The sequence below is a fragment of the Anoplopoma fimbria genome, chromosome 18, assembly GCF_027596085.1.
Source record: "Anoplopoma fimbria isolate UVic2021 breed Golden Eagle Sablefish chromosome 18, Afim_UVic_2022, whole genome shotgun sequence".
NCBI lineage: Eukaryota > Metazoa > Chordata > Actinopteri > Perciformes > Anoplopomatidae > Anoplopoma > Anoplopoma fimbria.
The window spans coordinates 11,444,322-11,460,543 of record NC_072466.1 but is presented as its reverse complement, the minus strand read 5'-3'; the positions used below and the strand labels follow the sequence as shown (position 1 = coordinate 11,460,543).

At 39.1% G+C, this 16,222-nt stretch overlaps 1 protein-coding gene across 1 annotated transcript; it reads right to left on the bottom strand.

Moving 5' to 3' along the window:
• Positions 1-146: 146 nt before the first annotated feature.
• Positions 147-4,962, bottom strand: paplnb (papilin b, proteoglycan-like sulfated glycoprotein). The gene is made up of 12 exons (XM_054619086.1): positions 4,880-4,962; positions 4,416-4,525; positions 4,062-4,122; positions 3,854-3,956; positions 3,452-3,582; positions 3,019-3,336; positions 2,442-2,618; positions 2,174-2,324; positions 2,011-2,091; positions 1,400-1,547; positions 1,203-1,281; positions 147-720 (listed from the first exon to the last, which is right to left on the bottom strand). The coding sequence occupies exons 1-12, from the start codon at positions 4,934-4,936 to the stop codon at positions 433-435; spliced, it is 1,704 nt and encodes a 567-aa protein (XP_054475061.1). The 5' UTR covers positions 4,937-4,962; the 3' UTR covers positions 147-432.
• Between the last annotated feature and the right edge of the window lie 11,260 nt (positions 4,963-16,222).

Below are 16,222 nucleotides of genomic sequence, written 5' to 3'. Positions count from 1 at the left end.
TGACTAATAGTTCAAGAAAAAGATGGTCAAATGAAATTGAAAAATGAAAAATGAAAAATGAAAAATGAAAAATGAAATTTCAACAGCAGATGGAGGCAAATAAAAAACTCTATCATCACAATGACATTATTTTATTGTAGTTCTCATCTAAAAGGCAAAATATACTAAGCATCACCAACAAAATACAAAGCTCAAAACTATAACAGATCAGAACCATGATCTAGGATCATGTCCATTATGATGTGAGACAATCTCGATCATTTTTTTAATGTAAAGTCTGATGTTTAAATGAAAGGTACGATGTGGTTAGCTGTAGAATATATTTTTGTGAATGTCATCAATGTAAAGACCACGTGTGTACAAATATCACTAGCTTCCTAGAGGCGGGACTCGGATTATCCCATGATTTGGAGGTATTATTGGTGAGCACGGTCATGCCCTTGCCCTCAAAGCACCGCTTTGTGCCCCTCTCCTTGGGGTCCCTCTGCCAGATGCAGGTGGGGGCTCCCTCATCACCACACCTCCACACTCTCTCTGGCATGCTTCCAGGGACATAAAGTTATTGCCGTTGCCCTGGCAGCTTCCATACCAGAACTCAGTACATTTGCCTGTGCCGGAGTCAAAGTAGAAGCGGACCTTCCAAGTATCGCAGGCGCCCTCATCACGAGGCATGGAGCACACATTACCAGAGGGCGTAGGGGCAGAAGGTTGTGTGTGTTGCTTAGGAAGAAGGACAGAAAGAGAGACATAAATTGTACTGTATTGCAAGTAAATTTACATACATATATCTGTGTGTTGGTGTGTGTAGCAGGGACTATATAAGGTCAGTTCTTGTTAAAAAATGAGGTACAATGATATGATTCAATAATATATTTAAATCATAATTATCAAAACTTGTGCAACAGACGCCAACATATCCAGATTTTTAATATTGGTCAAACTCCTAAAACACTGGACCCCACGCTTCCAAAAAAAGCAACTCAATAGCGTCATTAATTAGACCCTCCCTGCCTAGTGATTGCCCACGTTTTGAATTCAACGCCCTCTATTTAAAGCCCAGGCTTTCTGTCATGAAGTTGAACTTTAAGTCCAGATAACCCTAATGACTTTCTCAGACTTGCCAAAGCATCTCCAGAGCCAAAGAATAGTGTCCCTTTAATATATCTATTATATATCTATATTATCACAGATGTGATTCCTACCACAGCTGTCAGGAACTCGGGACATCCAGCCCTTCCGAATCCTTGAGCGGGAGTCACCCCATCCAAACAACAGCCGTACCTGGGAAGAGAGATTCTTTTACTGTTTGACACACTTTCTCTTGAAGGGAAATGCAATTTATAATTTTTATTTATGTCAAGTGTTGGTTTAAAGAGTCGGGTGCAGGAAGCAGTGATACCTGGTGCGAACACAGTCGTCTTGGGAGCAGCCCTCGTTCCTTGGCCCTGTGGCGGAGGTGTGCCCATCAGGACAGCAGCCATACAACGTTTGTGCACAGTAAGAACCAATCACAGGAGGGTAGACAATGTTTGTCTGTGGCCTGGAAGCTAAAGCAAACACAGATGCAGACATGGTCAAACAAGCATACTGTACATGTAATAGACCTGTGATTTTTTAAACTTTTTTTACGGTTTAAGATTAAATTTGGTAGTAGTTCATTTAAGACAGATTTTTTTTTTTTAATTTAAATATGACTTTCAGGGGTAAGGTAGTAAAGACACACTTCGGGCTTTGTGTGTGTAAAAAAGGAACAAGAAAGCAATGAGAAAGCTTTGCATTCACGGTCTAGACAGCAACATATGGGCACATTTTCTTTATTGCCCGAGGATGCATTCACTTAAAAATAACCTGAGCAATACCTGCGCTTAAATAACTGGTTGTGCATTCATTTTAAATATTCTTTGTGCATCTTCTTTACTACTGCTTTAGCTACATATACAAACTAATTGCATGCATTTCACTCATGCACAGAAAAGAGAATAGCATTCCAACAAAACTTCCTCCACATACCTGAAGGGTCTTCTGGAACATGTGGCACAAATCCTCTCGTGGTGCTTTCATGTGCCCTTGGGTCCTGAACACTTGGGACCACTAAATGTAAAGCACATTGGTTAAATACAAACAAGCACAGCCAATTAAACCCAAAGAGTTGATTGGCTCAGATTTGGCTCACTCTGTGCTCCGGGACAGGGCTGAGAGTTGCATGTTTCCACAGAAAGAGGTTTAGTGGCTGTTCCACATCGGGCCTCTGGGTAGGGGTTCAAATCTGTATCAAAGCAGCCAACTTTCCTCTCCCTCACACCACCGCTGCAGCTTCTGGTGCACTGCAGGGACAAGACATGAGAGGGTAAATAATGTGGAGAAAAAGGAAAGACAAAAAGCTTTCTCCCCAGTCCATCACCCCAACGCTTTTCTTGTTTGTTAAGATCAATTTCACCTACCAGTCCGTAGTCAGTCACATGCCAGGTGATGTGTGTGTGACAGGCAGGTCTGCGGCAGGCCTGAACAGAAGGAGGTCTTGCCAGTCCACTACAGGCCTGGTCAGCCAGACGTTCACCTCTCGAACCCAAGCAGGTCACCTCCCTGGTCTGCTGGCCCTCTCCACAAGTCACCGAGCACTGACCATTACATGTGACAAGATATTCAATGTTTAATCAAAATAAACATTTATATATCATGACCAAATCAATTTTGATACCTCAGCATAATGATGAGATAAAATAGACCTTAGTCAAGACAGTTGGTAGCCGTTATTCAAACAAAACTTTTAAAACTTTATAACATTAACCATAAACCTCAGTGTTTCCCATGACCAAGATATTGATGTGTTTTTCCACTCTACAAATATACAGCAAACGTAAACATAGATTCATACACTTATATTGTATTTTCCCTTTTGCTTTAAAGGATAAATGTTTAAGTCTTATTTTGTTAGGTCTTTAACTTCTTCCCATTCTGTTACCAGAAACAATATGTCATTGTCTGTCTGTATGATGGTCAAACGTGTAAGATACACACCACACTGAAGCTGGAGACACTGTACTCAGCAGCACATGGATGCATGTTGCAGGCCTGCTGGCTGTGTGGCCTCTGCAGGCGCTGGGTGATGCAGTGAGACTCTTCCACCACACGGGGGTTCGCTGGGTCCTGAACCGAACACTCCACGCTGCGATACTGCATTCCTCCATTGCAGGAGGCAGAGCACTGGCCATAGACACCGATTTTGTAGATGTATGTGAATGTCTCCCTTGGATGAGAAGCAACAGCAACAATATCAGCAGAGGGTACGGAATTAGCGTCCTCATCCAAGCCCATAAACTCTCCCTGGAACAGTGTCTGGAGAGAGAAAAAATATTTTCTATAAATTTAGAAAAATGCACAATGATATTTTACAGATAGAAAAAGTAAAAACAAGAATTCTGAAAGTTATGGATCCCAGTTCTGTTCCCACCCTGCAGATGCCGTCCACACAGATATCAGTGCGGCCCACATAGCATGGTGTCCCATCCACCACTGCAGGTCTGTGTCTGTAGAAGAAGTTCTGTCCTCTTGGGACGCAGCTCAACTCACATGGATTGGATGCTAAAGAACAAATAGTATATAAATCAAGAGGGATGACCCAGGTTTTTTTATAAACTGTAGCGCAATACAGAGAGTGTTAGAGAAAGAAGACACAGTCACATAACTTAGAGTTATGCCCATCACTATTAATGTATATTATGTAAATGTTGTTCCTATAATTAACAACTTGGTAAACACCCACACCTCTGGTTATCTTAAGAGGTTACATATAACACAAATACATATTTTTAGGTATTCTTTCATAGACTCAGGTAAGGTGGATGTTATATACCTCCATAATAAGGCACCCATGTGTGGCTTTTGCTCTGAAAGTCCGCTCTGTCAAACTGGGAGCACTGCTCCTCCCTGAAGTCCCTGGATCCAACTGGACATTCCTGCCATGAAACAAATTAATGGACTGTTGGCATATTTTAGGAAACATTAAGTGTAGGTTATGGATTGGTGGAATTCATTAAGAGGCAATAAAATAGGATGATTACTTGTGTATTACAGGTTCGGAAGGACTTAGAGGAGCCGATGCAATTATGTCCTCCATCTGTCCTGTAAGAGAGAGGAAAGAGTGTTATTTACTTGCATCTCTGTTTGTTGCTAAATGCATTTGGCTTTATTTATGCAGATCATGTGCACAACTTTATAAATTATGATCTTATTATGATGTTTGATAAAGAATAAATTGAAAATAAAAAGACAATGCAAAATAAAGAAGAGAGATAGCAACACAAATTAAAACATATAAGTATGGTGCAACTTTTATTACAAATCAAAATAGGGCCCCTTGTCGCAAAATATTCAAAAGATGAGACATCCCATCATCCTATGTCTTAATGTCCCACCTCGAAGTAATACATTTCCTAGTTCTCATTGTCACTCCCGTTCCACAGGTGCGGCTGCAGGGCCCATAGGCTCCAAACTCTCCCCAGTAGTCATGGGTTGGCCGAATCAGCTGAAAAAGAAAAAACAAATCAGCCTCTGGAACACATAATGCTCTCTCACACGCCATATCATAGCCCACCACGAACCACTAACACACACTAACAGCATACTAGAGACACCAAAATAGAAGCTGGAACATTTACCCACAAACCTTCCCCTACATGTTGCATAAACCCTCTTTATGGTATGGAAACAGCATCAATGCTGACACGTGTCGGAGAGTAGACATTTCTGTTTTTTTATGTTGAGAGTCAGGACATACTGTTCTAAGTGTTCTTTGTAGCTTCCATCTGTACTCAAGTACTTATTACTGATATGGAAATTCAAATGGAATAACATTAATATTGTTAACGATGGTACTCACAGTGAAAGCAGGTACAGCCATCAGCTGTAGGAGACCGAGGACTTGTAAGATGTTCATTTTCACCAGAAGCTACTGCACAACTACTGAAGAGGATAGCAACAATATAACTACATTTTAATGCAAGTACTTCTCACCATCAGAATCAGAATCAGAATCAGCTTTATTGACTATGTATGCGTACGCATGGAATCTGACATGGAATCTGACTTACTTGCACTCACTAATACACAGAAACAGACCAATAAACAAAAAATCAAGGAGGTCCAAGAAGAAAAAAGGATAAACATTAACTATTTTGTACACAGAAATATAAAAATGAAAAAGTATATATATGAACATAAAAACACAAAAAACGACATGTCGATAAAAGTGCAAATATGCAGAGTGCAAGGCTGCTTGAATAAATATGCAAACAATTTGAATTTAAAGTAACCGGGTTAATGCACATGGATTTGTACCATACAGAGGATGAAGGATTCATTGTTCATGAGAGTGATGGCCATGGGGAAGAAGCTGAATGACATTCCATGTGTATATCAGATGCACATGTACATTTCTTGTTATGCTTGGTAATTTTTTTTTGCATGCATTCAATGTGCAAAGTGTTTATCCTTGGCTAGATTAAATAACTAATAACATCACGCGATCCTATTTTGTCTTACCTTCTTGAAGTGGATTCTCAGCAGTCCAGACGGATACGCACCTCCCCAGTGAATGAAGGCACTGACACCCAGCTTTTTTATCTCCTCACCCTCTCTCCTCACCAACACCACAGCCCATAAAGTGTCAGGTTTCAACCTCACAGAGAAATCCCCCTCAGGCCGCGACACTGCTTATTTTGTAGTTATATATCAAATTCTTTCATTATATGTTTTAGTTAAATAAATACTGGTTTGTACATGAATCACCTGGAGGTCTATTGAAAGCTACTTTGACAAGGACGAAGTTCATATTTAGGATCAAATACTTGTTCTCACAAATCCTACAAGACCCAATACAATATTATTCACAGCCTACATGTAACCCAGGCTAGTTGATGTAAATAACAACCTATGTGCTCTCCATTGTGTCTGAAGTGTAAAAATAACTTTGGTAAATATAATCATATTATGTGATCATTCCCTAAAACTGTAACGTTTTTGCTCTCAATCCAAACAGAGATTAAGAAAGTATTTGGGATAGATTTACCTCTAAATCCACATCATTTTGTTCTAGGATTAGACTATTATAATGAACGTAGCTACAGCAACATTCTTAAAAACACTTTGTGTGCTGGACGCACAATATTACAAAAATGTAGATGTAGAGCCACCGGAAATTTTAGCAGGGTAATAAAAACTTTACATGTGTTCAGAGATAATCATTGTTTGTCCCAATTCAAAAGAAGAAGAAGAAGAAGAAGAAGAAGAAGAAGAAGAAGAAGAAGAAGAAGAAGAAGAAGAAGAAGAAGAAGAAGAAGAAGAAGAAGAAGAAGAAGAAGAAGAAGAAGAAGAAGAAGAAGAAGATCTTATGGTACACATTTAATTGTTGCTATACATTGAACAAGGAACCCCATCAAAGTGAGATTGATGGTAAAAGAGATCTTGAAGTTACCTGTGTTGGCCACTGATTATGCCTTTCACACATCCCATAACCACTAAATACAGACCAGTAAGTCACAGCAGAGGAGCTTGTTGGAGGTAAACATTGCTCTAAGGCTTTATTTAGATGTACTTTAGTTAGCCTTGATGGGAGGAGAATATAAAAGATGTACCAAAAGCTGCTGAAGTGCAACATTCTTGTGCCGCAATTGCTGGAAGAGCCATCCAGGCTGCCGGGAGTAAGAACATATATACTTTAGTCATAACTGCCAAGACCCATGGTGGTTGAAAATGATAGCTGTGATGTGTGTGTGTGTGTGTGTGTGTGTGTGTGTGTGTGTGTGTGTGTGTGTGTGTGTGTGTGTGTGTGTGTGTGTGTGTGTGTGTGTGTGTGTGTGTGTGTGTGTGTGTGTGTGTGTGTGTGTGTGTGTGTGTGTGTGTGTGTGTGTGTGTGTGTGTGTGTGTGAGTGTGTGTGTTTGTTAGTGGGTGGGCAGGAAAAAAAGAAAGATGCAGAAGTCAAAGTAAAGAATTTGATGACACGCAGCACAGGTCTTTCATAACTTGCTTTAAAGACAGCAGCATGAAAATATAGTGAGAAAGCAATGCACCAAATTTTGACCTTGTTAATCTCATAATGTTTGAGTTTCATTAAACTACGACAGAGAGGTTTCAATTGAACCTGATGAATATTATTGAGGCTGTAATATATTTACTACACTATTAAAAGTCATACATAACCTTGCATTTCACAAACAATTTTTCAGTGAATGTGATTGTTGAATATAGACCTAAAAAGTATCACTTGCACAACAGAAACGTTATATAATGTCAGTCAAGAATCTCATTAAAGCAATGCTGTAAAACCTCAGCATCCCACCCCACATCCATACCCATCCAAACCAAATTTTGACTCACATCCAAATTCAAAACCACACACTCCAGAGTTTTGGCTTCCTCCTCGAACGAGAAACAAAGTTTGTCAGTCACTTTCTGCTCCTAAGAGCTGCTGGTTCAGTTTCTCTGCTTGCGTCTCTTTGGTTTCGAAGTCACTCTCTCTGAACATGTCATCCAATGAATCCATGATCTCCTTCATCTCTCTGGATAGCTCAGCATAACCCTCCTTTAGCTCTTCTTGCTGCTTCCTCAGGTCGGCCGCTGCACACATCAGCTCCCTGGCTTGATTGCTGCAATCGCCCCGCAGCTGCTCCACTTCCAACACCAGCTCCTCCATGCTCGTCATCAGCTGCTCCAGCCGGTCGGCGGTTGCCTCAAAATCCAGAGTCCCGACCTGGCTTTTGTCTGGAGCCTGGGCCTCAGACTCTTTGTCTTCCTTTGACGCCATCCTCCTGTTGTAGCAGCTCGCAGACACTTGATACTCAAGTCAGACTTCAGAGAAACCGATATCTGGAAGAAAAGGGAATAATTTAGCCGGTGGGCAATGACTGTAAAAGGTCAAAGGGTAGAAAGAAAGTCTATTATGGAGAGAAAAGGCAGAGACATTTCGAAGTTGCAGAGCAGCTCCAACATCCCTGTCTCTCTCAGCTGGTAATGACTCTAAACTCCTTGCAGGGGTTGAAAAATGCACTTCTGACTTATCTCCTACTGTTGTGCACCTGCCTGTACAGTGTGTTTGTGGTTTGGTGTATGTGTATGTGTGTCCAGGTGCCCTTTCGTTGACATATGCTGTCCTGTAATCCATTTAGGTAAGCTATCCCAAGCAACACACTCCCCAGTCCAGACCATTGCTGGCTGGAGTGAGCGGCAGGCGGGACATCAGATTATGTGGTTCTTCCTCCTCCCAGCCTATTCACTGCCTCGGCTGTCTGAGTCAGATTAATCCTCGTCCTCGTAAACTCATCTGTGGGTGGCCTTGACACTAACAAGCACACACTCACATTATAATCTCTTTTCTATTCTCTCTTACCCCTTTGTCTTTCTGTCTCTAAAATGACTATTCCACAGTCCTGCTATGTATAAATATAACTCTACACATAAAATATTACATATTCATGTTCGACACACACACGTTCTTTCTGCTATCTTCTATCAATAGCTGACACATGTTGTTTGAAGGTAAATCAAAATGTGCAGACAAAGGTTCTGTTTGTATTATACAAACAGAACTTATATTTACTCTCAAATAAGCTCTTCATCAAAAAGGTGTTTCATACACATTTTTGACAATAATAATTTCAGCACTATTTTTGGGACACCGGAATAAATAGGTATGAACAAATTTGATTTTTTTTTTTGTGCTAATTTAGTGTCAATTGTTCAGTATATTTACTCTGGGTTTACAAGTTTAAGAAAGAAGATTGTGAGATGACACCCTCTGATGGATTATTTGGTAAAGGGCGCTCTGTTTAGAAAAAAAGACAAAGAAAGAGTTACAGTATTATGACTTGATAATTTAATATGACAGAAGCAGTTAGGTCAAAGCACATGTTTAGATAAAATGTGGTATTTTTTATCTAACTTTAAATAATTAACAGTGAATTTAGTTTAAGTTAGTTCAAATTTGTAAGTTATTGTTATTATATACTAAGAAATAGTATGCCAATGGTGCTTCAAACAATGTAATCGAGGCTTATCTGACTGAATTTGAATAAACTGTCCTGATGCTCAAGAAAAAACACCATAAAAACTGTTTGTTTGATTACATTTGGTAGAAGATATAAATAATAACATTTAATACGAAAACACAGTCTTAATTAGCATATTCTCTAACATGTTTTACAGCATAATCCAGTGTTTTTTCATCAGGCACCTCGTAGAATTAAACAGTAAATTGAGAGAGCGATGACGAAAATCCACATGTTTAAAAACCAGCCCTTTAAATGGCTGTAAAGATAAGAAGTCGAGATGGTGACATCACCGCCTTTAACTTCTTATCAAAACCAACCAACTTGCTCCGGGGGGCCAGTGTCAGGGGAAGACTACGCTCTGATACAGTGATGTAAACATTGGCTGTACAAAAAGGAGTTATTAATGTGAATAATCGTTGACATAAAAACATCTAGAGGAACAATTCAATGATTTAGCTGCAACTATATTATTGTAAAAGACAAGGCAAGTACAAAGCATTAAAAGACAGGACAAGAACAGGAATATAGTTCTGTGTTGCCCCTTGGATCAATGCAAAGACAACATGGTAAGCAGAGGAGCTTATATTGGTTTTATATGTACCACAGGGTAAAAAAATAACTTCAATACCAACAAATGTGGCAAGGATTGTCTATTCTTTTGGATATCCATATCAAAGGTTTAGTTTGGCACAATGGTAAACATAAGAATTGTAAAAAGAAGGAAAAGCATTAATAGCCAAAAAAATTTCAGTAGCAGAAGACACACAATCAATAAAACAAAGCAAGTGAAATTAACAACAGCAAATACTTGGATTTAGCAATATTGTAGACCTGCTATTGAACAGAAATACTTTTTCTTTAGCAGATATCATTTATAAGCATAAAATGAGAAAATAAACTCTTACTTGTTCCTGTGGTTATTTACTGTGAGCATCCAGGATGTTTCAACACGCAGCATGAAGATCAGATGTGTAAAGAATGGATCCTGTGGAGAACACAGCGGCTCTGCCCTCCTCACAGCGACTACATTCGCTCACTGACGATGGTCATGATGTTGCTCTTTTAGACAGTCTGCTGCTTATCAGCAGGTCATTCAGAACATTTAGTCATCTGAGTGGTGTGACAGGAAGCATCCGTATAATACCTGCATCCAAAAGGCATCTTCAGACTTTCTATGATGAACTATGAATCCAATAATGCTTAATGCATTTCATGTATATTTCTGACAGGAGTTTGCATAATTATATCAAAGAGTAAATGCATCAATGCCCATACATTGTCACTATTTAACACAGTCACAGCTGAAGACAAACAGAAAAGTATTCCAATTCAAATATGCCTGTAGGGACGAAAATACAGCCTGCTATCACAAAGCTCCAGTCTCACCTTGTAGAAGGTTGTTAATACCATATGCAGTTCTAAAGCCTTAAGGCCATGCTTACATTAGTATCTGCGCTTGAGACCCCTGAGATAGAGGGAGAGATTAATGTAACAATAACGTAATTGTATGTTGATATTGATGAATTGATATTCATATATTCATATTATTGTGTACTTTTTTATTTTGATGCTTTGGCAACATTTTTTTTCAACTTTCATTGCAATAAAGCCATATTGAACTAAATTAACATATAGAGAGAGAGTCTTTCAGTCTTAAAGCAGTATGTATTCATTTTCTTTTAAAGCTAAAAGATTGGATCTTCTTCCAACTCACAGTTGGGCTTGCAGAGAAAAACTGGCTGGCCTGGTTGCATGTTTAGGTCGAAGACAACCTGGTCAAAAGGTCACAAGGTTCCCTTATACAAGTGTGTATGGGCACTTTTTCCTCAAGTTTTGCACACATTTTGGGCTGGGCCTAGAATAAACCCATATCATCATCAGCCCTCTATTGCCTCTATAAAACAGTTTGTGCTTTTCAAGAGCCAAGTGGGTGAGACTGTGAGGGTCTAAATTGTTCAGATTGAAAATTAATTCATCAAAAGTTTTCAGAGGGCTTTTCTTTTTAAGTATGTTGTTGCTGGGCCCAGATTGGGCATGCACACATGAGTGTATTTTTTTTTGGAAATGATCATGGGAAATTGTGGCAATAGTTAAATGTTTTTTAATTGAATTGGTTATTGGTTGTTAAACTACTGCATTACATAAACATCTATTGAGAGCAAAATGGACTTTAAACAATTTATATGGAGTAAAATAATGGATAACTGTAAGTTAAAATGCACATACATGTAAATATAATTCAGTGTTATGTAGAATGCAATTCTGTCAAGGTGAACACCGCAAAAATAGTCTGTTTACAGTTTAATATAGTGGACAAGATGCCACATTAATGAGGGTTGGATTGTTTTAATGTTTTAATGTCTTCAGTTTGCAGAATGTGACACATTGATAAATTCAAGAGTGGACTGTTTTGGTACTAATTTGAACTAATTGTGTGGAAGAAATGAAACCTATCTTTTGTATTTCTTCATGATCTCCACATGAGGGCAGTGTTGTGTTTCTGAGTTGTCTGATTCTGATTTTAGCTCTTGTAGATGTTTAAGCTTCAATGTTCTTATATTTATCATGTGTATTTTCTGACAGTTTTATTTGTGATTGTATGTGTTTACTTAAGCTTAGAGTTTCATGTGTGTGCTTGTGTATTCTACAAGAAGTGAGACTTTCATTTCAGTGAGCCCCAACACGTGTGACCATTTAAGTGCCAACATGTGTATTCATGTGTGTGTTTCTGTGTATGTGAGTGCTGTGTGGGGGTTCAGGGGTATGGATTATTTCGCCCTGGGTTGTATTCAGAGAAGCCAGCCAAGCGTGAGGCGGAAAGGAGAAAGGGGGCATTGTTGTGGTCCAGATGAGTGTCATAGGTGCCTCAGAAAATAGATTCAGTCATGGGGGTTTAACAGAAACACACTTGCAACAACCGCCCGACCCCTCAGACTATGACCATCCTTAAACCCCTTTTACAATAGTGAAGGGATTAATTGTATCAATTCTCATGGTCTGGCATCTGTATGTGGTTTATGTTGGCTGTAACGGATGATTGTTACAGCACATTGATTAGCAAGGAAGTGTTGGATGAGAATAGACTAGAAAACTTATGAAAAGTCTGTTTAGTCTGGTCTGAAATAAAAATGTATGATTAAAAGGAGAATCCCTGGAGGTTGTTCTTGTTTACTTGAAGCATCAGGTGGTTGTGGTTTTTAAATCAAGGTAGCAACGATAGTACTAGGTCAGTCATAAATTCAGGTTTTTGAAACCTTTCCATGACTTATTCCATCCTACTGTGTGGAAAGAAACCTCAACAAAACATTCCTATGAATCATATGAAAATAATTTGTCTCAACTGCCCTGTCTTTTTCCTTATCTCTGTCTTTCTTTGTCTCACACAATCTCCACCCAGACATCTGGCTTTTCTCTGCAGAATACTTTCAGACAAACCATCACTGGCCGTAGCTGAAGAATAAGTGCATGGCAGTGTTTCCCCTCTATGATTTACTCACAAGCTAATGAGAGCATAAAAAAGGCTCTCTGTCACCGAAAGAATCGGAGAGTTATGGTCCAGCGACTCACATGCTGCCTCGGCCCTCTGGACCCGTGGGGGATCAGGGGCTCGCCTCGATGTCTTTACCCTCAGAACTGTTACACTATTTATGGACTCTCTTGGGTGCACATGGGCCTGTGATTTATGGTTCTCCATCTGGTGCTGTGGGGGCATTGTTGTCGATACTTAGGACATGGAGCAGCGTGTGGTTAAACGAGGCAAGTCGGGTGCTTTGACTGGGTGTTGGGTGGTAAAGTGTGCATTTATTGATGTGAAGTGCTCGAAACAGGGGTAATGCCTGAAGATACAGGAAAGCTTGAAAATATATGTGGAAGAATTCACATACAAGAGACCTCTGATGAGATAAAGCCTATTGAGGCAAATTTCTGATTCTGGGCTATATAAATAAAACTGACATAACTTGACATGAAGGACAAGAAGGATATCAGGTGAGGGTAGGAAACTGTCATTTGACATACAGTATCTGTCTGTCCATCTCAGACAAACATTATCTTACAAGACATGATAAGAGAAGTCAAGTTATTTTATTTACTAAGAAAGGTATATCAGCATGCTTTACATAATGCATTAAAAATATTAAAGCTGAAATAATACATATAAAAATGTTTTAATCAAAATTGGATCAAATTACTATGTTTTCTGTGAATTTTTGCATCTTTCAACTCATTGTTTTGGGTTTACGACCATCAACTTTATTTTAATTTTTTCACTGTCAAGTTGACACACAATTCAAAACTCAAAAAATTGTTTGCCAACACGTTCACCGTATTAACTTTGTTTGCCAACACGTTCACCGTATTAACTTTATAAGGTGATTTATGAGGCACACAACAGCCTGTGTGCCTCAAAGACGAGGAAAAGGGACAAACTCTTGGATGACATTCATACAGAGAAGTTTAACAGACAGAAACTATTAAAATTAAAAATAATAAGAAATTTAAAAAATAAAAAAAGAGGAAAGAAGGACCCGTGTTTCAGCATCATGCTCAAGAACACTTTTTGTGAAGACAAGCCACTTACCCTTTCTAACTGCCACATCATCCCACTGCTCCTGGTTCCATCTGTATCCATCTTTATCCTGATGGTCATATTCCTGATGAGGAACACAATACACCACCATTACAGGCTGTTTGTATTTACACACTTTCTCATGTTTGGGATCAAGTACAAAGCGGTAATTTCCTATCTATCTATAGAATGATGAAAATGCTGTGTGAAGCAATTTGAGGAATGCTTTGTTGATGAAAGTGATGGAACAAAAACAAGCTGACCTTTAGAAGGTACAAACAGTTTTACCTTGAAGATTTGAGAGGTATTTCTATTTAAACTGTCCTTTACAGTTTCTTTCAAATGTCAGTCATTGTGAATAGGAGTGACAGTTGAAGCCCCACAAAAGAGATAAGAGAAAAGAGATAATGCCTTTTGAGATAATGCATGCAAGATTATGTTTGTTTTTTTTGAAGTGAAAGAAACAGCTAAGCTGTGCTGCACCCTGAGCCATCAGATCGGGATCAGTTTCCTTGAGACGCAGCCTTTTTCTCGTAAATGGGTGGGATTCCTGATCCCGTCCCTCCAGGGGAGTAACAAGTTCATGAATAGCTAATGTTCCAACGAGACCTTTCATTTAGTGCCAGAGAATTTCTTCCCCACTGTCAGACAAACATCAATGTAAAGTCTACGCTGCTGGTTTGTCAGACACACAATTCTTACAAAACTGTAATTGTCTAAGTAGGACGGGAAGTTTAAATATTTCTTTCCAGATTCATCTGGAAGACCAAGTCCAGATTGTGGAAGATGTTTGATTTATGTTAATGGTGGTTATCTGTTGAAAGAAACTAAAAATGACTAATGTTACTGGTACGGTGTTGGTTCTATTGTTTGCATGTTTTAACATAGAGTTAGTTAAGCCTATAGAGCTCTGTCACTTCATCATTGGACAAGGACAGAAAAAAAATCGGTAAATAAACAGTGGTGATCCCGATGGAAGACCTTGGAAACCAAGCTGTATCCTTTACAAATGACATGGATGTCATTTAAGGCGGTATGCATCAAGTTGACCTTCCAGTGACTCGTGTCCATTATGAATGTCTAATGTGTCCAGAGTGTCAGTCAGGTGAAGAATTTGGCCCCGTTCACCATGCATACGACATTGATCTGCTCACCGGCCCAGAGCACTCTATTGTTGGGTCGTCCTTTGCACCTGATGTGCGATGCCCGCCAGCGCTGCACTTCCTTAACAGGGCTTTAATTGTTTTATATCCCCTCCACATTCTTGGGGTTGCAGTTTCACCTCAGCACACACTCACGCACGTATCCATATACACACAGATGGAAGCAACACTCATCAGACATTATTTTTTCTTTCCAATGAAGTGCTACGCTTGGCTAGAAGTACTAACAGTGTTTGGGAATGTGGCCTTCTCAGGAATTGCTGGTCCTAAAGTGAAACCACATTTTCTAGAGTTGAGTAAAGAGGGTAGTCTGAGAGACATTTAGTTGTTATAAATGAATCATACTTCTTCAACGAAATATAAAGTTTATTTTACGTTGCTATTGTTACTTAAGAAACCTTTTAAAATGAACTGTTTGCTCTTCAATAATAAAGGTTTCCAGTATTTTTGTCTTGTGATTCATTAAAGGGGAACTCTATTAAACATTATAGTTTGTTGACGTAGATGTGACAAAAAGCTGTCTTAATAAGATGATGAATTGCCTCAAGTGACGTCTGTCATGTCAGCGTTGGTTTAGGCTGACAACTACAATTTGGAAATGATAAAAATCTCTAGGTGTTCAAAAGAACTTCTGACCTCTTGTGGTCGGGAACCGGTGTTCTAGAAAATAGAGAAAGTTGTTTTAGGAACCACCGATTAGACACACAGAACGATCTAAAATTCCATTTCCATTTCCCATAACTAAACCACACTTAATCAACTGTTTGTTAAACTATCATTTATCGTAGGATCTGCCATGTATTTCTTTTTGGATATTTCCTGCTGCAGCTGCCAGGACCTCATTTACTCTTATTGAGGGCTGGGAAACAGGTTTTAGACACCAGGGAAATCTGGTGTGCCTCTGCTCCTCTCACAGCTAATTAGAGTGTGAACTAATTGCATTGCTAACTTTAGCAAAGCGACAGCCTAGTTCCATCTGTCCGCTATCTATAAAGTAGGGAGAGAGATAGAGTAGAGCCTACTGGTGACATCCAAGATCCTTTTAGAATGTTCTAGCGAGAACTTTTATCTCGGGAGCCTGTGAGCTGATGCAGCCTGGTTCAAATGATCTTTTGTCAGTTGGGCAAAACACTAAAGGAGACTGAGACATTTTGCAATGGACCACAATCAAACATCTGGTTTACTAAGACTCAACATCAAGTTTTCCAAATATGGTGTTGTGTCTTGGAACATGCAGAGACAAACTAAATATTTTGATACACAAGCTGCTCTGATCATCGATCAGACCTTTAATGTATTAAAGGAATAGTCATTTTGGGAAATACCCTTTAAGTTGATAACTATCAATCTCATGTTTGTATGCTAAATAAAGGGTGGCCATATTTTTCAAACCCGCAATTATAATGATTGGGACAGAACATGATACAAGCTGTATGTTAATATTATT